Genomic DNA, 24,789 nt, shown 5'->3' on the forward strand with positions numbered 1-24,789 from the left:
GAGCCCTACGCGGGGCTTGAACTCAGACCATGAGATCATGACCTGAGCTGAAGTCGGATGTTTAACCGACTGAGCCACCCAGGCAGCCCAGAAGTGTACTCTTAATCCCCTGTACCTACTTCATCCATCCCTCCTCCCCAACTTCCCTCTAGTAACAATCTGTTTCATCAGTTTGTTCTAGAATTATAATTAAGAGTCTGTTTCTTGGTTTGTCTCTTTCTTTGTTGTTATTGTTTTTTTTTAACATTTATTTATTTTTGAGAGTGAGAGAGACAGAGCATGAACGGGGGAGGGGCAGAGAGAGAGGGAGACACAGAATCTGAAGCAGGCTCCGGGCTCTGAGCTGTCAGCGCAGAGCCCAACGCGGGGCCTGAACTCACGAACTGTGAGATCACGACCTGAGCTGAAGTCAGATGCTTAACCGACTGAGCCACTCAGGTGCCCCTGTTTTGTGTTTTTAAATTCCACATGAGTGAAATCATATGGCACTTAGCATTGTCTTAGCATTATACCCTCTAGATTCATCCATGTTGTTACAAATGGCAAGCTTTCAATCATTTTTATGGCTGAGTAATATTCCCTTGGGTATATATCTCACATCTTTATCCATTCCTCTATCAATGGACACCTTGGTTGCTTCCATAATTCAGCTATTGTAAATAATGCTGCAATAAATATAGGAGTGCATAAATCTTCTCAAATTAGTGTTTTCATACTCTTTGGGTAAATACCCAATAGTGGAATTACATGATATGATAATTCTTCTAATTTTTTTTAATGTTTATTTTTGAGAGAGACAGAGTACGAGTGGAGGAGGGGCAGAGAGAGAGGGAGACACAGAATCCAAAGCAGGCTCCAGGCTCTAAGCTGTCAGCACAGAGCCCAACGCGGGGCACAAACTCTGGAACTATGAGATCATGACCTGAGATGAAGTCAGATGCCTAACTGACTGAGCCACCCAGACGCCCTATTTCTAATAAAAAAAAAAAAAAAAAAAAAAAAAAGGTTTATTTATTTATTTTTGAGAGAGCAGGAGAACGAGCGAGCGTGTGTGAACAGGGGAAGGGCAGAGAGAAAGGAGAGAATCTCAAGCAGGCTCTGCACCATCAGTGCAGAGCCTGATGCAGGGCCCGAACCCACAAACCATGAGATCATGACACTTGAGCTGAAATCAAGAGTCAGTGGCTCAACCGACTGAGCCACCCAGGTGTCCTTCTATTTTTAATTTTTTAAGGAACCTCTATACTATTTTCCACAATGGCCACACCAGTTTGCTTTCCCAACAACAGTGCACAAGGGTTGCTTTTTCTCCACATTCTCCCCAACATTTGCTTCTTTTGTTTTTGATTTTAGCCATTCTGACAGGCGTGAGGTGTGGTAGCTCACTGTGGTTTTGACTTGCATTTCCCTGGTGATGAGAGATGTTGAGCATCTTGCCATGTGTCTGCTGGCCACCTGGATGTCTTCTTTGGAGAAATGTCTGTTCATGTCTTCTGCTCATTTGTTGCTTACATTATTTAGGTGTTTTTGGTGTTGAGTTATAAAAGCTTTTAACCTTTTATCAGATAGGTCATTTGCAAATATCTTCTACCATCCAGTACACTGTCTTTTAGTTTTGTTGTTTCCGTCACTGTGCAGATTTTTATTTTGATAGGGTCCCATAGTTTATTTTTGATTTTGCTTCTCTTGCCTCAGGAGACCTATCTAGAAAAATGTTGCTATGGCCCATGTCAGAGAAATTACTGCCTGTGTTCTCCTCTAGGATTTTTATGATCTCACATTTAGATCCTTAATCAATTTTGAGTTTATTTTTGTGTATGGTGTTAAGAAAGTGGCTCAGTTTCATTCCTTTTTAAAAAAAATTTTTAAAAATGTTTATTTATTTTTGAGAGAGAGAGAGAGAGACACAGTGAGTGGGGGAGGGACAGAGGGAGGGAGATACAGAATCTGAAGCAGGTTCCAGGCTCTGAGTTGTCAGCACAGAGTCTGACATGGGGCTTGAACTCCCGAACCATGAGATCATGACCTAAGCCAACGTCAGACACTTACTGAGCCACCCAGGTGCTCCAACAGTTTCATTCTTTTGCATGCAGATGTCCAGTTTTCCCAACATCATTTGTTGAATGGACTGTCTTCTTCCCATTGGATAGTCTTGCTTCCTTTGTCAAAGACTAATTGACCATATAATTATGGACTTATGTCTGGGCTATTTTGTTCCATTAATCTAGGTTTCTATTTTTATGCCAGTACCATACTGTTTTGATTACTATAGCTTTGTATTCTATCTTGAAATCTGGAATTGTGGTAACCTCTAGTTTTTCTTTTTCAAGACAGCATTGGGTATTCAGGGTCTTTTGCGATTCCATACAAATTTCAGAATTATTTGTTATAGTTGTGAAAAATGCTGTTGTATTTTGATAGATATTGCATTAAATCTGTAGACTGCCCTGGGTAGTAATGGCATTTTAACAATATTTGTTCTTCCAATCCATAAGCATCTTTCCATTTTTGTCATATTCAATTTCTCTTATTAATGTTTTATAGTTTTCAGAGTACAGGTCTTTCACCTCCTCGTTTAAGTTTATTCCTAGGTATTTTACTATTTTCGGTACACCAGTAAATGGAACTGTTTTCTTAATTTTTCTTTCTGGTATTTCATTAATAGTACATAGAAATGCAACAGATTTCTGTATAATTATTTTGTATCCTGAAAACTCACTGAATTCATTTGTTAGTTCTAATAGTTTTTTGGTGGAGTCTTTTGGGTTTTCTCTATATGCGTCATCTGCAATTAGTGAAATTTTTCCTTCTTCCTTCCCAATTTGGATGCCTTTTATTTCTTTTTCTTGTCTGACTGCTGTGGCTAGAACTGCCAGTTATATGTTAAATAAAAGTGGTGAGAGTGGACATCCTTGTCTTGTTCCTGTTCTTAGGGGAAAAACTCAGTTTTTACCACTGACTGTGATGTTAGCTATAGGTTTTTCATATATGGCCTTTATTATGTTGAGATATGTTCCCTCTAACTTACTTTGTTGGAAGGTTTTATGATGAATGGAGGTTGCATTTTGCCAAATGCTTTTTCTACATCTATTAAAATATTCACATGGTTCTTATTCTTTCTTTTATTAAGGTGATGTATCACGTTGATTGATTTGTAAATAATGAGCCACCCTTGCAAGCCAGGAATAAATCTCACTTGATTATGGTGAATGACTTTTTAAAATATATTGTTGGATTTGGCTTGCTAGTATTTTGTTGAAGATTTTTGCGTCTATGTTCATCAGAGATACTGGCCTATCCTTTTTTTTTTTTTTTGTGGTGTCTTTATCTGATTTTGGTATCAGGGTAATGCTGGCTTCATAGAATGAATTTGGAAGTTTTCTTCCCTCTTCTATTTTCTGGGATAGGTTGAGAATAGGTATTAACTCTTCTTTAAATGTTTGGTAGAGGGTGCCTGGCTGGCTCAGTCGGTAGGGCATGCAACTCTTGATCTCGGGGTTGTGAGTTCAAGTCCCACACTGAGCATGGAGTCTACTTAAAACTAAAAAAAATTTTTACATGTGAATGTTGAATAGAATTCACCTGTGGAGGCATCTGGTCCTGGACTTTTGTTTGTTGGCAGTTTTTTGATTACTGATTCAATTTCATTGGTGGTAACCGGTCTGTTCAAATTTTCTATTTCTTCCTGACTCAGTTTTGGGAAGTTATAGGTTTCTAGGAATTTATCCACTTCTTCTATGTTGTCCAATTTGTTAGCACATAATTTTTCATAATATTCTCTTATACTCCTTTGTATTCTTATACTCCTGTGGTGTTGGGTTATTCTTTGTCCTGTTTCATTTGTTTTTGTTTATTCAAGTCCTCTCTTTTGATGATTCTGGCTAAAGGTTTATTAATTTTGTTGATGTTTTCAAAGAACTAGCTACTGGTTTCATTAATCTGTTCTATCGTGGTTGTTTTTTTTTTTTTAGCTTCTCATTTATTTCTGCTCTAATCTTTATTTCTTCCCTTGTACTGGTTTCAGGTTTTTCTTCTTTTTCTAGCTCCTTTAGGAGTAAGACTTACTTGAGATTTTTCTTGCTTCTTGAGGTTGGCCTGTATTACTATGAGCTTCCCTCTTAGAACACCTTTTAATGCATTCCAAAGATTTTGGATTGTGTTTGTTTTCATTTTCATTTGTCTCCATGTATTTTTTGATTTCCTCTTTCATTTCTTAGTCGACCCATTCATTTTTTTAGTATTATGCTATTTAACCTCCATGTATTTATATTCTTTCCAGCTTTTTTCTTGTGGTTGATTTCTAGTTTCACAGCGCTGTGGTCAGAAGAGATACAGGGTATGACTTCAATCTTTTTTACTTTGTTGACACTTGTTTTGTGGCCCAACATGTGATCTGTTTTGAAGAATGTTCCATGTGCACTTGAAAACAATGTGTATTGTGCTGTTTTGAGATGGAATGTTCTGAATGTATCTGTTAGATCCACCTGGTCCAATGTGTCATTCAAAGCCACTGTTTCCTTGTTGATTTTCTGTTTGCACGATCCACTGATGTAAGTGGGATGAAGTCCCCTACTATTATTGTATTACTATTGACTATTTCCTTTATGTTTGTTATTAGCTGCTGTATGTATTTGTGTGCTCCCATGCAGGGTACACAAATATTTACAACTGTTATATCTTCTTATTGGATTGTTCCCTTTTACGATTATATAGTGTCCTTCTTTGTCTCTTTGTTTTAAAGTCGCTTTTGTCCAATATAAGCATTGCTACTCCGGCTTTCTTTTCACTTCCATCTGCATGATCAATGCCTTTTCAACTCTTCACTTTCAATCTGCATGTGTCTTTAGGTCTGAAATAGGTCTTGCTTTTTAATCTATTCTGTCATCCTATGTCTTTTGGTTGGAGCATTTAGTTCATTTACATTCAAAGTCATTATGGACAGGTATCTATTTGCCATTTTGTTACTTGTTCTATGGTTGTTTTTGTAGTTTTTCTCTGTTCCTTTTCTTTTGCTCTCTTCTCTCATGGTTTGCTGGCTTTCTTCAGTGATATACTTGGATTCCTATATTTGTTGCATATCTACTACTAGTTGTTGACTTGTGGTTATCATCAGTTTTATATATAACATCTAATGCATACAGCAGTCTACACTGACAGTCACTTATGTTTGAACAGAAGAGTGCATACTATTAGCACGATGTGTCATTATTCATATTGACCTTGAACACCTGACTGAGGTGGTGTTTGTAGGGTGTGTCCACTGTAAAGTTACTCTTTTCCCCACCAAAGTACACTTTGTAAGAAAGTCTCTATGTGCAGATCCCACTTAAAGACTGGAAATTTCTGTCCCCTTGAGCATCTTTTTGTGCATGCCATCCGTGTTATCCTCTTTGGTAAAGTGTCTCTTCATGCCTTTGTCCATTTTCTAATTGGATTATTGTTTTTATTTACTGTTAAGTATTGAAAGTTCCTAATACATATATTCTAAATATGAACCCTTTATCAGATATGTGGTTTGCTAGTATTTTCTCCTGGTCTATACTTTATCTTTTTATCCTGACAGAGTCTTTCAGTGATAAGAAGTTTTTATTAAGTCCAATTTATTTTCCTTTCCTTTTGTGGACAGTGTTTTTGGTGTCGTGTCTAGGAGCTGTTCACCATGCCTTAGGTCCTGAAGACTTTATCCTAGGTTTTCTTCTAAAAGTTTTACAGTTTTACATTTAATATTTAAATCTATTATCCATTTTGAGTTAACTTTTGTATAAGGTGTGAGGATTAAGTTGAGGCTATTTCTCTCTTTTTTTACACTTATGGATGTCCACCACCATTTGTTAAAAATAAGAAGATTCTCCTTCCTCCACTTAATTATTTTTCCATTTGGTCAAAAATCAGTTGAGCATATTTGTATGGGTCTATTTCTGCATTTTCCATTCCAGTCCAGGCACTTACATGTATATTCCTCTGCAAATACCACCCTGTTTAAACTACTATAGATAAACTATATGCTTTAATATCAGAAAAAACGATTTCTCTTTTTTTTCAAGATTTTAGCTATTCTACTTTTTATACCTTTCATGTAAAGTTGAGAATAAGATTTACTATGTCTACAAAAATCTTTCTGTGAGTCTGTTAGGAACTGTATCAAACAAACCTACTGATCTAGGGAAAACTGACATCTTATGTTGAGTTTCAAATCCATGCATGCTGCACGTCTCTTCATTTATTCAGATCATTTTTTTTTAATATTTATTTTTGGGAGAGGGCAAGTGGGGGAGGAGCAGAGAGAGGGGGCCAAAGGATCGAAAGTGGGCTCTGCGCTGAAAGGCTGACAGCAGTGAGCCCAATGTGGGGCTCAAACTCACAAACCGCAGATATTCAGATCTCTTTAGTCAGCATTTCATAGTTATCAGCAAACATGTATGTTTTGCTAGATTTATACGAGAATTACAATTTTAGTATAAAATTGTATCTAAAATTACAATTGATTTGTGTGTTGACATTGTATTCTGCGACCTTGCTGAACTCATTTACTACTTCCAGGAGTTTTTTGTATGGAATCCTTGAGATTTTCTATGTAGACAATGATGTCACTTGCAAACAGAGATAGTTTTATTTATTCTTTTCCAACCCATATAGTCTTTTTATCTCTTCCTTGACTTATGGCGTGTCTAGAACTTCCACTACTAATCGTGAGTTTGTTTCCTGTGTTGCTTATTGTTCTGTTTTTTTTTTCTTCTTCCTGTGAATTACCTGACCAATTTTCAATATTCCATCTTGATTTATGTATATGAACATGATTTTAAAGCTTGGGCAAAGTAGATCAATAAAGTTTAATAGTCAAGAGACCATCTGAATCAACACTTTCAGTGGTCAGATTACCTTTCCTGGGATAAATTTTTGCACAGCGAGTCCCAGGCAGTAGTAACAATCCTTCCATATGGCATAAATGTTATCAGGCTATACTTTACAATACTTTCCTGCTATGACATGGAACTCCTGTGTCGTGAAGAGATGTTTATTACTGGGCCACTCCCTGCTTCCACCAAAGGCCACCACTCTGGTATCTGGAAATCGAGCCTCTTTCCAGACCTCAAAGTCCACTCATAAGAACTGCTGGACATGCAGCCACCTCTGGAGTTCCCTTCAGAGACTGAACTAACAGAAGCTTTATCCCTGCTCGCAGACATTATAGTCCATACCATCTGACTCATCTTGAGGATTCAAGGAAACCATCAGAGATGTTTCCAAGTAGAATTTATTTGAGGGAAGGGGAAATGTGATCAATTCTCTGAAAACTTACACTTCTCTGTGCCATGATTATACCGGAGATTAATGATGCTTCTAAAGTCTACCGTCTCGTACAAATATTTGCAGATATTTGCAAGTACTATCAGCTATTTTTACTATATGTGGGTTTATGAAAAAGTAATTCTCAAGTACAACCACAACAAAACGTTTACTGAAGGCTTGCCCTAGACCATTTCAGGAGATTCACATGTTAAACAAAAGGTGTTTTGGAAAATAAATTTCCTGGGGCTTACAATGTATCTCTCAGCATCCTAGGGACTAATGTGGACTATGTCCAATAACAATAAAGCTTTTCCATAACTACCCTGGGGGCTAAGGAGGTCACTGTGTCACCCCCTGGGTTTTCTGGAAACTAGAAAACTGTAATTCTGTCTTTCTACTCTACTATGATTACCATACAGTCAACTGAGACCAATTTCATGCATTCACAATGGATGTTTCTGGGGAAACTAACCTTTGACCCGGACATCACTGTACCGCTGAAAGTGGTGGTAAGCAGCTTTCCAAGGATTCCGATAGTGACGGAGCAAAGTAATGGGAGGTCTTGGACGCACTGGGACATACCTCACACCTTCTTCATCTATTCAGAAGAAAAGAAAAGGAAGACATTAAATAACTTATTATATATTGTCAAGAATCCTCAAGATGTAACTTTAAGAAGGATTATGGGAACAGCCTTGGGGATGGACTCCCAACTTAAGTGGGAAAGCTTCACGTGACAATAACTAGCCCAAGTGACCATTACCAATATACTCCTTGGGTGGAGACTTGCGCTTCTCAGCCTTCACCAAAAGACTCTTGGCAGTGGACTTCTCGTCGTCAGTGCTGTTCGTCTCCATCATATCCCCTTCTTCTGTAGAAATCACGTGCTGTTGCTTTCGAGGCTTTTTCCTTGGAGAGGCACCAGGTGGTAGGTCACTTGTAGGCATGGACAGGTTGTTAGCCAGCAATGTGAGAGATGGAGACACAGTGCTGGTAGCCAGGGGGGGAACTGCTGTCATAGGAAAAAGAGCACATACATGTGTGAGAGAACCCATGCATTATGGGAAGCTTCACTGGATTTGCAACCAATGAGAATGGCTAAGACAGAAAAGAGAAGTAACATTTACTGAATCTTCCTATGTGGCTGGTAGTGTGCTAAGCACCCTACTTGTGGCAGAGGGTGCCGACTGCTCCCTAATACATTATGATTTCACCATCCTTAAATGAGGACCCTTACACCTGTAGATGGGCACTCTGCCACTCAGCTGAAAGACTATTTACTAGCCTCCTTTATAGATGGGTGTGGCCATATGAAATGAAAACAGAAGTGTTTTGTAGCATTTTTTATAAGTGTCCTTAAATGAAGGTGTGACCTTCTACTCCTTGTCTTCTGTCACCCTGGAACTCAGATACGATAGCTGGAGTTCTAGCAGCTCTCTTGAATCTAAAGCACGAGGTCAAACTAGGGGTGGTAGGACCTTGGATCTCTGACCCTATGGAGTCCAGTACTATCCCTGGACTGTCTGCTTGAACCGTCTCTGCTATGGAGGACACCAGGCATGTTCCTCAGGCCTGGAGTGCTCCTTTTCCAGATATCCGAACAGCTGGCACTTCATCTTTTTAATGCCTCTATTCAAAGATGACTTCCTCAGTGAGGCCCTCCCTTTAAAACTCTTCTTAAATTCATAGCTCTGACTTTCCCTCACATAGCCACACCTCACTTCACTGTGCTTTGCAGATACTGTGCTTTTTGAAAATTGATGGTCTGTGGCAACCCTGTGTTAAGCAAGTCTACCAGCACCGTTTTCCCAACAGCATCTGCTTGCTTTGTGTCTGTGTCACATTTTGGTAACACTTTTTCATTATTATTATATTTGTTATGGTGATCGTGATCAGTGATCATGACTCACTGAAAGCTCAGATGATGGTTAGCATTTGTTAGTAATAAGGTATTTTTAAAAAAAGTTTATTTTGAGAGAGAGAGAGAGAGCGAGCGAGAGAATGAGTGGGGGAAGGGCAACGGCAAAGAGACAGGGTGGACAGAGGATCCAAAGTGGGCTCCATGCTGACAGCAGAGAACCCATGTGGGGCTCGAACTCACGAATGGTGAGATCATGACCTGAGCTGGATGCTTAAATGACTGAGCCTCCCATATGCCCCAGCAATAAAGTATTTTTAAATTAAGGTATGTATATTGTTTTTAAAGACATAATGCTATCACAGGGTGCCTGGATAGCTCAGTTGGTAAAGTGTCTGGCTCTTGATTTCGGCTTGGGTCATGATCTCATGGTTTCTGGGATGGAGCCCCGTGTCAGGCTTTGCACTGACTCTGCCCCTCCCCTGCTTGTGAGTGCATGCTCCCTTAAATAAATAAACATTAAAAAAAAAAAAAAAAGACCTAATGCTATTGCACACTTATTGTGTAAACATAACTTTTACATAAAATTCATTTGACTTGATTTATTGTGATATTCATTTTACTTTATTATTATTATTTTTTAAATGTTTATTTTTGAGAGACAGTCAGAGTACAAGTGGCGGAGGGGCAGAGAGGGAGACACAGAATCTGAAGCAGGCTCCAGGCTCTGAGCTGTCAGCACAGAGCCCGACACGGGGCTTGAACCTATGAACCTCGAGATCATGAGGTTGGACACTTAACCTACTGAGCCACCTACGCGTCCCTTATTTTTTTAATCAAAAAAAATTTTTTTAGCATTTATTTCTTTGAGAGACCGTGCATGCAAGTAGGGGAGGGGCAGAGAGAGGGAGACAAAAGATTTGAAGCAGGCTCTGTGCTGTGAGCACAGAGCCTGATGTGGGGCTTGAATTCACAAACAGTGAGATCATAACCTGAACTGAAATCAAGAGTCAACCACTCAACTGACTGAGTTACCCAGGCGCCGTGATACTCACTTTACTGCAATACTTGCTTTATTGTGGTGGTCTGGAAATGAACCCACAATTTCTCTGAGGTATGCCTGTATCTGTCATTGCTTTTCTTAACTGTTTCTCTCCCCTGCTAAAACGTAAGCTCCAAGAGGATGGAGATGTACTTGTTTTGTACAAGGATGTGTCACAGTACCTGGTGTCAAGCCCTACAATTTGAGGCAGGATTACCATCAGTTTTCCAGTACAGAGAGGTAAGAGGAACTATCCAAATCAAGAGAGAACAGTAAAATGGAAAACATTTAATTTCCCATGCTGGGTTATCCACGGTGTCTTTCAACGGAGTACTGAGGCTGAATGTGGGTAAGAATAATATTGTGGGTATTATATATATAAAATAATGGGTAAGAAGAATATTTCATGGCATACTAAATACAAATAAACAGCAGGTTTAATAACTGCAGACACAGCACAACCATACCCCTTACTGAACAAACAGCATGGGGGATGGAGGCCTTTATGCCAAAATGCTAAGAGGGCAACGCCCGGTAACGGGAGTACAAAATGACTTGCCTTCCACCTGGGCTTTATCGGCATTTCATAAATACTGTACATGATGTGTTATTTTTGCAGTCGGGGGAAGCAACGTTCCTCAATAAATTATTAACAAGTATACAAACAATCAGAAAACCTCCAAAGTAACCTGCATTTCACACACTGGAAGTTCAGAGTCAAGGAGAGGAGGGAAAGAAAGTAGCGAGTAATTTCAAGATTTAACTAATCACATGTAAGTTTATCAAGAGAGTATTTTCAACAACATAGATCTTACTTCACTGCATAATAAGGCAACACAAACTGGCAGGGAATAAACTGTTAGATAATTAGCCCTTGGCTTGATTTATCTTGACCCTTATTTTCTATTTTTAATTTTATTTTTTTCTATTTTTATTTTTTTAATGCTATAAATGTTTGTATTAAGAAAAAAGTTCAAATAAACCTTATACCACAAGAAACTAGAAAAAAAAAGAAACTAATCTGAAATTTAGTAGAGGAAGGAGATAACAAAGAAAAATCCGAAAGAGATAAACAGTAACATTACTGAAAGTAATGATCAGTTTTTCCAAAATAAATAAATAACACTGGCAATGTTTTAACTACATTAAGAAAAAAAGAGATAAGACTCAGAAACCAAAATGAGAAATGGAAAAGAAAATACAACAGATAGCCACAGAAGCTCTAGTTCAGGATATTCTTGGAGAAATGTTAATCCTTTTCATGATTCTGTTGAAGAAAGAAAATTAGTGCTAAAAGGGAAGCAAAAATGGGTTGTTTTCAAAAGGAGCCTTGTTAGGGAGTCTTCTCTTTCTTAAAAGGAATGAAATGCAAACAGTGCACCCCAAGGGATCGGGCTCTGCGGCTGAGGGTCCCAGGAGTCCGGCCCAAGGAGTGTCATGTGCCAATGAAGAGTGCTCCGGGAATGAACCTACCAGAGACCGGCCTCATGATGTCCATTGGCTCCACTTCTTCTTTAACTTTTATCTCAGGTACCGGAGGGCCCAACACAGAGGAGAGATTGCCGGCCACAGCGGCTGATGGCGGAGGGGCAGCTGCGATGGTAGTGACAGGAGGAGTGACGGGGACCGCTCCGGGAATGGTTGAGAGGGCGACGGCTGGCTGTGATGGGGGGCTCGTGGCTGCGATCATGGTTGGGATGGTCGGTGGAGGCTGCTGAGCCGTGGGAGGGACTGCAATGGTGGGCTGGTCGTTGCTTTGACTGGACACGGTCTCCATGGACACAGTGACTGGAGTGGTCATTGATACGTGGATTTCTGACTTAGGCTTGGCACTGAAACACGAAAATGAAGATAATGTAGCAAACATCTCGGAGGATGGGTGTTTGTCCAGTTCTTTTTGTACAATGCACAGCACAACCCTAACTCTATTAGTTTGATTCTAGATATTGAACTTTAAGGTAAGTTTTAAAAATATCCCCACCTGGGCCCACCCTACCAAATTTTATAAGCAGTGATAAAATTAACTTAGAAAATAGCATTCACTTAAAGTCGCATCATCAAAAGTCAAAGAACTTTTACTACATTAGTCTTTTTCTCCCCCAATTCCTTAATGCAAATGTTGCCTTATGAAGTTTTGTTTTGAAATCACAATCATACTCACTTTGTCTGTAGTTTCTTGTAAACCTATTTCTTATAGAAGAGGAAGCTCACACACATGGTAATGATTCAAAAGAACACAAATTGAAGATAATTTTCTTCCACTTCACATACCCAGCCCCTTACCCAGAGGCATCACAACTTTCCAGCTATTTTACCAGAATACTTCAGGCCTCTAATGTAGCTATACATTTAATGTTTAAAACTGTTTATCTGAGGCGCCTGGGTGGCTCTGTCGGTTAAGTGTCTGACTTCGGCTCAGTTCTCATGAGTTCGAGCCCCACAATGGGCTCTGTGCTGACAGCTTGGAGCCTGGAGCCTGCTTCAGATTCTGTGTCTCCCTCTCTCTATGCCCCTCCCCTGCTCATGCTCTGTCTCTCTTTCAAAAAATTAATAAACATTAAAAAAAAATTAGAAAAAAACTATATATCCTATTTTTTTCAGTTTTATCAGAAGTAGTTCCTCATGTCATTACAAATTCTTCTTAAACATTATTTTTTAAAGTAAAAAAAAATATTTTTAAAGACTTTATTTTTGAATAATCACTACACCCAGCATGGGGCTCGAACTCAGGATCAAGGGTCACATGCTCTACCGACAGAGCTGGCCAGGTATCCCAGTAAAATATTTCATTTAATAGCTGTAAAGGTTTACATACTAATGCTGAAAATTCAGGATATGAAAAGCAGTACTTTTCAAGGTATGAAAAGTACCCCCTCAAGTTCAAGGCCAAAAACAATTGGATTTCCATAGGCAAAAAATTCAACATCAAACCAAATCTCATACCATATACAAAATTGAATTCCACATGGATCATAAATCTGAGTTTAAAATGTAAAACTATAAAAGTTTTATAAAAATACAACTCCCTCCCCCCAGGATTTAGTCAAGAGTTCTTAGACATGATACCAAAAGTACACTCCAAAGAAAAAAATGATAAATTGAGTTTTAGCAAAGTAAAGGCTTTTGCTAAAAAAAAGAAAATAAAATTAAGACTTTTGCTTTGCTAAAGACCACTTTAAGAAGTAAAAGACAAGGCACAGACTGAAAAAAAAATATTTGTGAAACACATTATGTTGATTCCACTTACATGAGGTACCCAGAGTAGTCAAATTCACTGAAAAAAGAAAAGTACAACAGTGGCCCCCGTCGGCTGGGAAGAGGGAAAATGGAAGTGGCTGAATAATGGGCATAGAGAGTTGCAGTTCTGCATAGATCTGGAGAGGGCTGCCCGAGAGTGAGAATATGCTTAACACCGATGAAATGTACACTTAAAAATGGTTAAGACAAACAAACCAAAACACATTATTATCTATGATAAAAGAATGATATTCACAATATATAAACAACTCTGTAAACTCAATACTGGGAAAACATACAGTCTCAATAGAAGACAACATGAATAAGGAACAAACTTATATGAATAAGGAACAAACACTAGAGAAAATATCCAGGAGGCAAACAGGCACATGAAAAGATGTTCAATACCATCAGCCATTAGAGTCGTGCAAATTAAAGTCTTGATGATATCCTACCACACCCCAATCAGACGGTGAAAATAAAACTTAAGATTTTATAATAGCAAGCACAGGAAAGGATGTAGAGCAACTTGATATACCAAAAACCTCCTAGCACTAATAAATGAGGTTAGCAAGGTTTTAGGATACAAGGATCTCACATGTTGCCGGTGGAAATTTGAAATGGTACAGCCAGTCTGCAAAACAGTTAGGAAGTTCCTTATAAAATGAAAAATACATGGACCATGTAACTTAGCAACTATACTCGGGATTTTTATCCCAGAGAAGTGAAAATATATGTCTACCAAGGAAGCTGTACCTGAATGTTCATAGCAGCTTTATTTCTAATAACCCCAAACCAGAACAATCCCAATGAACCTCAATAAGCAAACGGGTAAATAAGCATACGGGTATACCCATGTGATGTAACATTACTCACCCTAAAAAGAAGAAATTATTGATATATACTACAATTTGGATGGGTCTCAAAAGTACAACATTTGGTGAAAAAATAAGCCAGCATCATTAGGTATGAAAAAATATATATATTACATATATAGAGTATATATTTAATTTGAGATTCCATTTACATAAAACTCTCAAAATGAAAAAATTCTGGTGGGGCACAGCTAAGTGACAAGGTATTATTAGGTTTGCGGGAAAGGTATGACTGTGAATAAGGGAATATTTTGGTGGCAACAAAAGAGGTTCACAATCTGATCATGATAATGGTTATATAAATCTATTCATGGATGAGATTTCAAATATACACCAAAGGGGGGAAAAAACTGGTGACATTTTAATAAGGTCTGTAGTTGGTCAACAGCATTGTACTAATGCCAATTTTTTCACTTTGAAAAAATAACGAGGGTTATGTAAGACGTAATCATTGGGGGAAGCTGGGTAAGGGTACATGGGAACTTTCTGCACTATTTTATAACTTTTTGTGAGTCTTAAATTATTTCAAAATAAGTAAATAAAGGTGGGGTACAGGAAAAGATTATTCTGGAATTAAAGAGAATTAATGTGGGAGTAATGATCTCTGAAAATTCTCTTTCATAAAAGCAACAAAAACTTGGCATTAACAATGTTTTCAGAACTCTGGAAATGAACAATGTAGCAAAATTATTCAAGAAAATCAGCCAAACCTCAGTAAGACCAATAAAGTCTGTGGTGTTTAACTTGCCCTATTTTTAACTGTTTTTTTTTTTGTTTTTTTTTTTTTTTTTTTTAAAGAGAGAGAGAGAAAGAGAATGGGAGAGCGTGTCGGAGAACGTGTGCAAGCAGGGGAGGGGCAGAGGGAGAGGGGGACAGATCTGAAATGGGCTCAGTGCTGACAGTAGAGAGCCTGATACGGGGTTCAAATCCACGAACCATGAGATCATGACCTGAACTGAAGTCGGATGTTTAATCCACTGAGCCACCCAGGCGCCCCTGCCCTATTTCTCTCTCTCCCTTTCCACCACCAATGGTAGGCTTGCTAACCACCAGTCCATGCTTACAGCAAAAACCATCAGCCTGGCAGCTACCAGAGGGGCTAGAGGCCCTTCAAACCCTCTTGACCAGAGAACTATCATTATACAAACTGGCTGCTCCCATTTGCAAGACTGTCTTATCTACCAGACCTGCTCAGTGTGAACACCTTTTACTTCTAGAGTACTGGAACAAATCAGACACAAGTGATCAGCTTCCCAGCTAACTGATAGGATGGTAACAAGTGGGGCAAACAATAAGCTACCCAAAAAGCTTTAAAGGAAAAGTTGGAGAATGAAATGTCCACAGGGGCTTCAAAAAGCTCCAACGTATTTCTGGCAAATTCAGGAAGCAATATATACATGTAGGACTGTGTGCGTACCTTGGGCTGTGCAGAGCCCAGGAAAGAACCAAGGACACAGGTTCTCACCTTTGGCTCTGTGTAAGCGAAAAGAAAAAAGAGATGTAAAACCGCCTGCCTCAGTGTTGATGGGCTACCCCAAGACACACAAGGCCCTTAGCAAAGACAGAGATTTACTGGTTCCAGGCATTCAGGCATTCAAGGAAATCGGTTTAATCATTAGATGACTACAAAGCTAAGAGTGTATTCAGTGGCCACACTAGACAAAGACAGTGATTTTAAAGAATTATTTTACAAAAGTCCCTAAACAACCAAAACCCAACAACAAACCCCAGCAGCAACAACAAACCCCAGGGAAGTGTGGGAATCTGATTTCCAGAGTTGCCACACACCGTTTAAAATGTCAAGTTTTCAACAATAATTCTGAGGTATGTAAAGAAACAAAGCAATGTTTGAACATGGCGGGGGGAAGCAATAAAACGGTCACTAAGGATGCACAGGTGTTAGGCTTACTAGTCAGAGAATTTAAGTTAGCTATTGTAAATATGTTTAAAGAACTAAAGGAGATCATGGTTATAAGAACAGCCTAAAAATCATGTCTCAGCAAACTGAGATTAATAAAGAGACAGAAATTATTAAAAAAAAGACCAAAAAGCAATTCTGCACTTGAAAAATATAAGAGTTGAAAGGAAAACAGAAAATCACTAACAAGACTCAAAAGTGTATTTCTGGGGCACCCAGCTACCTCAGTTGGTACAGCATGTGACTCTTCATCTCGGGGTCATGAGTTGGAGCCCCACATTGGGCAAAGAGATTATATATACAAAAAAAAAAAAAAATATATATATATATGTATGTATGTGTGTGTGTGTGTATGTATGTATATATATATATATATATGTTTATATATATATATGTTTATATATATATGTTTATATATATATGTTTATATATATATGTTATATATATATGTTATATATATATATATTTATATATATATGTTATATATATATATATGTTATATATATATATATATATATATATATATATATATATATATATGTTGCATCGGATTCTGTGTCTCCCTCTCTCTCTGCCCCTCTCCTCCTCATGCCCTGTCTCTCTCTCTCTCAAAAATAAATAAACATTAAAAAAAAAAAAACTTAAAAAAAGGGTGGGTACACAGGAGGAAAAATAAACAGAGCCTCAGAGAACTTTGGGACAGCAATAACTGTACCAACATACACATACATAATGGGAGTCCCAGAAGCAAAGAGAGAATGGGGCAGAAACAATATCTGAAGAAATTGTGCCAAAGACTCCCCAGATTTGATGAAAAACATCAATCAACCAACTTGTGTAGGAAAAGGTGAAAAAACGCACACCTAGACACATAATTAAATTGTCAAAATGCACGAATATATATATTAAAAAAAAATTTTAAGTAGACTCCACACCCAATGTGGGACTTGAACTCATGACCCAGAGATCAAGAGTCACATGCTCTACCAACTGAGCCAGTCAAGGTACCCCCCAAGGAATTACTTAAAAGTGAAATTCTGTAATTTGATCGCACCAAAAAAGGGAATATATGGCAAAATACTAAAAGTTAAATCTAGTTGAATAATACTGTGTTCTCTATTTTGTTCTACATTTACAGGTTTTCATATTAAGAACTCCAAAAAAGAACGTTATGAGATAAAGTTGAAGATATCGTCTGCAAAGAAAAAGAGATTTTCAATTTAAACTTCTCCCAGCCATTGTATTATTTAAGAGTGTAAGCAGGAATTCTGTTTATGGAAAGATGGCCTGGACATACTTTTTCATATTCTTCCTAGTTAATTATAGCTGAAATCATGAGTATTACATATAAAACCAACAAAACAGCTGCTGAGAGATGAAGGCAGACTGGCTAGGGCGCTCAGGACCAAAGGAAGACATAGCAGTGAGTTCCCTGGGTTTCCTTTCTGACTGTGCTCCAGTCTGGGTCCTGGAAGGCCATAATACAGAAATGTCAAAGGGCACAGACAAAAATCCCAAGAAAAATCTGCTCAAGGAACCAAGACAGGAGCAGCTGAGCAAGACAGGAGACTTCTAGACAATAACTGCTCTCCCAGTGAAACACCACAGAAACGACTGTGGTCCCAATTCCCACGCTCTCCGGCAAAGGCTGTGGAGAACCTAGACTTCTACACTTGCCAGGCTGTAATGAGGCAGCGTGATTCTCTTTCTGCCATCTCACTATTGAAGTGGTGTCAAAAGAGGTCAAGCAGGGAACCTGGCCTTCAACTCTCCACTTGGCAGTGAGAAGGCAATGCTTTCCCTTCCCCAGTTGCGGCCATGTGAGAGGAGGACCGCCAAAACATTAAGCTAGAAATAAACTCCAGGGTCTTCTAAGACCATAAAGGTCCAGGTCCAAACAGAAAACCACTTGTCTAACCAAGAGCCAAGAAAATCACAACTTGAACAGGAGATGAATGATGTCGGGTAGCATCTGACAAGGACGTAGAGATCATAAAAATGCTTCAACAAGCAATGACAAATTCAAAAGATGAAAAACAAATTTAAAAGATAAAAAAAACCAGAAAAATCTCAGCAAAGCAATCAAAGTTATAAAAAGATCCAAATTTAAATTACAGAAGTGAAAAACAATAACTGACCAAATATACTCACTGGACATTCTCAGGAGCACAGTGGAGATAGAATCAGTGGGGTTGAGGACAGATCAATATAATTTACCTAATCTCAACAACAGAGAGAAAGGAGACTTAGACTCCAGAGTGATGGCCCTGCCCACTGTTAGAGTTTGGAGTTGAGGCCACTGGCTGGCCAATGAACTCACAAGTGTAGGTAGTGTGCCACATGAGGGGCAAGTCTTTTGCTACCACCACAAGGGTCCGTGGCCCAGTGAATGGAGTTTGATAGTAATTCTTGCTACAAATAAAAACAAAAAGAGTAAGGGCAGAAAAAGGACATTTCCTGATTTGCAAAGGGTCAAAAATTGACATCTTACGTACTGTTTGTCTGCTGCCAAAGAGATGCTCTAACAAATCAGAAAGTAAATCAAGAAAAAAGGAAATATACGTCACCAGGGATGAGATGAAGGGAATTCAGACTGTGAAGGACAAAGGAAACACAAGGGATAACAGCTGGGCACCGAGTCCAGAGAGCAACCAGTGAAGACTGGAGTAGGTGGAAGCAAGGCTTTAAGGAGGGAGGGATGTAAACTAGAAAAAAATGGAACTGACAGAGATCTGATAGGTCTGCCTGTATTTGGAGAATTTCTATAGGTTTCGGGGAGAGTCTGAGGATGAATTAGTACTATGTGATTTGTTTTAAAGTTCATATTTTAAATTTATTTTAACAGCTTTTGGATTTACTTTCTAAATCTGTTTTCTATTTTATAACATTAAAAAAATTTGTTTAATGTTTATTCATCTTTGAGAGAAAGAGACAGAGCATGACTGGGGGAGGGGCAGAGAGAGAAGGAGACAGAATCCGAAGCAGGACCCAGGCGCCAAGCTGTTAGCAGAGCCAGATGCAGGGCCCGAACCCATGAACCGCAAGATCATGACCCGAGCTGAAGTTAGACGTTCAACTGACTCAGACACCCAGGTGCCTCTCTATTAAAAGAAAACTTTTTAATGTTTATTTTTGAGAGACAGAGAGACAGAGTGTGAACAGAGGAAGGGCAGAGAGAGAGGGAGACAGAATCCGAAGCAGGCTCCAGGCTCTGAGCCGACAGCACAGAGCTTGATGCGGGGCTTGAACTCATGAACCAAGAGATCATGAGCTGAGCTGGTCAGACGCTTAACTGACTGAGCCACCCAGGTGCTACCCCCTCCCCCATTTTATATTTTAATCTTCCTTAATCTTTTGGCTTGGAATTGGTAATATAGTCACGTTTCATTTTCTTTTTTTTTAAGCTCTATGTCCAATGTAGGGCTTGAACCCATAATCTTAAGATCAAGAGTCGCATGCTCTGCGCAAGCCAGCCAGGTGCCCCAGTGATACATTCATGTTTCAAAGGATGTACTGGGAACTCTTGTTCCCTCCCTTAACCCTCCACTATCTCCACACAACACCACTCTACTGCAGTGTTTCACTGAATCTAAGCTGCCAGTAATTATACACCCATGTCGTGTAGCACTTAAAAATAATTAATGACAACATTAACACATCCTTACTTTTAACTCACATATTGGTTTCTGAGATGTTGACATGTATATGTTTGATCTTGTATCATAGTATATTTTGTATGGTTTTTGTTTTATATTTATTTCTTTTAAAAATTTTGCTTTTTCGGGGCAACTGGGTGGCTCAGTTGGTTGCGTGTCCAACTTCGGCTCAGGTCATGATCTCGCAGTCTGTGAGTTTGAGCCCCGCATCAGGCTCTATGCTGACAGCTCAGAGCCTGGAGCCTGCTTCGGATTCTGTGTCTCCCTCTCTCTCTGCCCCTCCCCTGCTCATGCTCTGTCTCTCTCTGTCAAAAATAAATAAACATTAAAAAAATTTTTTTTAATTTTGCTTCTTCCATTTTTATCCTCTATGTCTACACTGTTTTCTATTTTAATTTTACCTTCATTCTGTGGTTTCTTCTAGATCTTTACTGAGTTCTATCCCTTCACATGTCATCCCTTTATGTCCTGTCACTTAGTCTGCATTTCATCCTTTGTGTGTTTTCCATCAGTGAGGTGGTGCTAACGTCATTAAGTAATTTAAATTCACAGTCAGAATTTTAAAATAAGTTTCACACTTATTCTGTAGCACTTTTCTGGTGCATGTTCTTACTGAACAAATGAGTATATTTTGTTGCTCTTTTCCTACGTTTTAATTTTAGTTATCTTCACATGAATATCCTTTTATTACTCATCAGTGAATGAGGTGGGCTATTCCTAAAAGCAGCAATTTCCATGAGATTCCTTTCACTTGGGCGTGGGAGTGTGGGGAGACTGCTCTGGTTTCAGCTAGTTATTTTTCACCGTCCAAATGCTCCCTTCTTTCAGGTGGCACAGAAACAGACTGCCCACTGCAAGGAAGGCCATCTGGGTGCCTGCATGCACGGGGCCCTACCTCCACAATCTACCTCGGAACCATATTAAGTCTGGGAAAGACTCTGCAAATAGCCCCTGCTCACCTAAGTTTCTGCACATACAGTTGCTTACAAGGAATGTACTTTTGTATGTCACAGACGCTTCAGTTACTGTATTTTTTTCCCAGCGCTTTAAAAGTTAACTCTAGTGCTACTTAAAAAAAACAAACAAAAAAACCACTTGAAAAACAAAGATAATGTATTAAATTTGTAAAGTTCAGTATCTAATGTTGGCAACAATGTGGAGAAAATGGGAACACATTTCATGAGGATATAAACAGATACAGTGACTGGAGATCAGAATTTAATCCCCACATTTAATTTGACCCAGTAACGCTACTTCCAGAAATGTATTCCAGAGAAATGTTTGCGAAGGGGCTCAATGATAAAGATTCACTGCAGTATTTATTACAGTGATAAATGGAAATAATTTAAGTGTTCATTAATGGAGGACTGATTATGGCACCAACACTTCTGAGAACATCACACAGTAAAGGAATAGGAATACAGTCTCTTTTTCTGGTTTTTCGTTTTTCTGATCTCCTAAGAGGACATGTCTGAACACGTGGTCTTTGTACCAGGTCTATTCTCTATACTCACTGTCGATGGGCTCTCTTCCACCCTCACGGTGTTAGAAACATGTATCTGCCAAAACTTAATCACCAGCATAGACCTCTATCTTCAATTCTAGGACTGTATCTACTTCAGAATTTTATATCCAACTATACATTTGATATCTCCACTTGGCTGTGTCTAACCACCTGGAGATCTCAAGAGTAAAATATTTAGAACTAAACTTAAAAAGTTTTTTCTCTCGGAGTGCCTGGGTGGCTCAGTTGGTTAAGTGTCTGACTTCGGCTCAGGTCATGATCTCACGGTTTGTGAGTTCAAACCCCGCGTCAGGCCCTGTGCTGACAGCTCAGAGCCTGGAACCTGCTTCAGATTCTGTGTCTCCCTCTATCTCTGCCCCTCCCCTGCTTACGCTCTGTCTCTGTCTCTCAATAATAAATAAACATTAAAAAAATTTTTTTAAAGAAAAAGTTTTTTCTCTCCTATTCCCATAGGCTTCCTTACTTCAGAAAGAATAATTCCTTATCTGCAGTCGCTCAGGCAAAACCTCCTAGCCGGACTTCTCCCTTTCTGTCAGAAAATTCTGTCAGCTGTACCTTCAAGATACAACCAGAATCTGAACTCTTTTGAAGACTTTTACTACCTCCACAGTGGTCCATGCCTCTATGATAGTCTAAGGTTGTATTATTTCTCACTTGGTCTCCCTGCTTCCACTCTTACTTCCTTGCAGTTTATTCCCAGCACAGTAGCCAGAGCAGTTCTTGTAAAAAAATGTCAAATCATGTCACTCCTATGCCTTAGACCTCTGATGGCTCAGTCTTACCCAGAATAAAATCGAAAGGACACTGAATGATCCACAAAGCCCTACATCATCTGGCCCTCAGTTATATCTCTGAACCATGCTGTGCAACTCTCCTCTCGTTCTAGGCTGGTTTCTCTTGCTGTTCCTTGTATATACCTAACATATAGATAGTTCTGACTTTGTGCAGTGTGTGAATCATACGTATATATGTGTAACTACATTATACCAGTCTCCCACAAATGCAGTTCAAATTTGAGCTACCACTCACTATAATATTAACTGTGAGTAGTTATATAAACTTTAAGCAATTTTATGCAAACTTTGCTGCTGCCTCCTCAGTCCATAAATCACTATGTAACTAACAGATGTGCATCAGGATCTATGACCAATCACATCACTTCCTTCGAAATTTGTCCATGAGTGGTTACTGAATCTGTTATTCAGTTTATGCGGACAGCAAAGTGTGGAGCTGTGCAGTCTCTTATTTCCCAGAGACAAACCCAGGTGAAATTTTATAATAATGGATGACAGAGAGCAAAAACTGGCCAACGCAGATAAAAATGCAGAGAAAAAAACAGTCATTCTGGAAGTGAAATTGGATGTGATTAGAAGATTTGAAACCAGCAACAGCAAAGAGAAGACAGGATGAGCACTAGGCCTGTATGAAGATACGGCATGGACCACACAGACAGAATCCAATGAATTGGACTTTGACTTTACCGACAAAGACGGTAAAGTCGCTTATCATCTTTTAGTTTAAATTGCATTGGGCACAGAAAGCTGCTGTGGCAAAATGTAGTATTGACTTCTACTTTGGACTGAGGGCTATTCAATCCTATTCAGGTCTAAGTGGTAAAGTTAGCTGGCACAATGAAAGAAAAAGGCCAATTTCAAGGAGAATGGGAAAAAAAAAAAAACAACCCATGAAAACAAAACAACAAATCCTTTCCTGGCCAATAAAGGCTGGTTTACTTCAAAGTTAAGTAATTAATTAACTTTAATTTAACGAATTAATGTTAAGCTATCTGATGAAGCTGCTAGCACAGTGAAAAGATTCTGCTTTGAAATGTGCACTTGTACTCCACGTGTTAGTTATGGCAGAGGGTTTTGATAAAAAGGATGAAGATATCCCTAGAAGTGAGGCTGGCAAAAAATTTCACATTAAATGAACTCTTGGAGACAATTTGCCAACACTGAAAAGATACAGGATACAATGTCAGAAGCAGACCGAAACTTAGAAAGGAGTATGACAATTCACCAACACACGGAAGGACTGTCGCTCTGCGTCAAGTTACACAATGTGAAGGCGGCAAGCGCTGTTCAAACTACTTTTGATTAGTTTTTAGAAGACACTTTAATTCTCAATGTTTCTCATGTTTAAATTACAGTGTACCAAGTGTTAGTTTTACTACTTTTTTCACTTCCTTATATATAACTGACAATGAGAGAGTTTTGAGTATTTTCAGTGTTTTTAAAGATCCTAGAGTAAGTACAATCCCACCCCCTACAATTATGATTATTTTTCACAGCTGCCCCTTGAATGGTTATTTGTACTTTTCTGCACTACTGCGTAAAGTAACGACCGCATGTCCTCCCACATAATTCCTGGCCCCGCTCTTTGCTCTGACTCATGCAGCTGGACATCAGGCAGCATGTGGCGCTTCCTTCCTGCCCTTCAACCTCTGCTCAGAGAAGGCTTTCTGGATGGTGTCACCTCTGCCTCCCATCGCTTTACGTTCCCTTCACACTGCCTCCTTTTCCTTCACATATTTGTTTCTCTACACCCACTAGAAAATAAGCTTAAGGAGAATGGACACTTTGTCTTAGTCACTCTTCTATATTCCCAGATTCTAAAACAGTACCTGGCACATACAAGGCATTCATAATTTTCTTCTTGAATGAAGTTTTATGAAGTACATCTAAATACATTAACATGGCAAGCTGTTACTGACAGAAGTAAAAATGGCAAGATACAGAACACTCTAATCAGCAAGATCCTGTTTTTAAGACTCAATCTATCTACCTGTGTACATAGACAAAAGATGCAGAAAGATACTTAATACTGTTACCAATCAATATTAATTCTAGCTAGTGGGACTGGCAAGGTGGGTGGGGAACAGGACAATGATTTTAACTTTACACTTTAAATGTTCTTACATTGCCTCTCTTTCCCAAAATAGTGTTACTGGTGGAATGAAGAACAAAGAAAGCAGCATGTATTAACTACTGACATGATGCCATTTTTTTTTTTTAATTTTTTTTAACGTTTATTTATTTTTGAGACAGAGAGAGACAGAGCATGAACAGGGGAGGGGCAGAGAGAGAGGGAGACACAGAATCCGAAATGGGCTCCAGGCTCTGAGCTGTCAGCACAGAGCCCGACGCGGGGCTCCAACCTACAGACCGCGAGATCATGACCTGAGCCGAAGTTGGACGCTTAACCGACTGAGGCACCCAGGCACCCCAACATGATGCCATTTTTGATAGCAACGATAACTGTGTGTTTACTATGAGGCAGGCTCTGTTCTAAACACTTTAAATGCATCATTTCATTTAAATACACAAGAATCCAATGAAGCAGATATTATAAGTACGGCTATTTCATAAATAAGAATCAGAGAGGCTGA

The 24,789-nt window shown here is 38.9% G+C and overlaps 1 protein-coding gene and 1 non-coding gene across 11 annotated transcripts in view; one reads left to right on the plus strand and one right to left on the minus strand.

Moving 5' to 3' along the window:
• SAP130 (Sin3A associated protein 130) overlaps positions 1–24,789 on the minus strand; it is a 79,936-nt gene that overhangs the window by 5,764 nt on the left and 49,383 nt on the right. For all 10 annotated transcript variants that reach the window (XM_019469485.2, XM_019469492.2, XM_019469488.2 and 7 more), the window contains 3 exons: positions 11,664–12,022; positions 8,054–8,302; positions 7,763–7,888 (listed from right to left, as the gene is read on the minus strand). In XM_019469485.2, the coding sequence (XP_019325030.1) occupies positions 7,763–7,888; positions 8,054–8,302; positions 11,664–12,022 (734 nt within the window). The remainder of the gene's footprint in view (positions 1–7,762; positions 7,889–8,053; positions 8,303–11,663; positions 12,023–24,789) is intronic.
• Positions 18,487–18,640, plus strand: LOC128772736 (small nucleolar RNA SNORA62/SNORA6 family). The gene has a single exon (XR_008416902.1). It is a non-coding gene; the product is annotated as a small nucleolar RNA SNORA62/SNORA6 family (small nucleolar RNA).

This window comes from Panthera pardus, unplaced genomic scaffold (assembly GCF_024362965.1).
Source record: "Panthera pardus isolate Hobbes unplaced genomic scaffold, ASM2436296v1 HiC_scaffold_10, whole genome shotgun sequence".
Classification (NCBI taxonomy): Eukaryota; Metazoa; Chordata; class Mammalia; order Carnivora; family Felidae; genus Panthera; species Panthera pardus.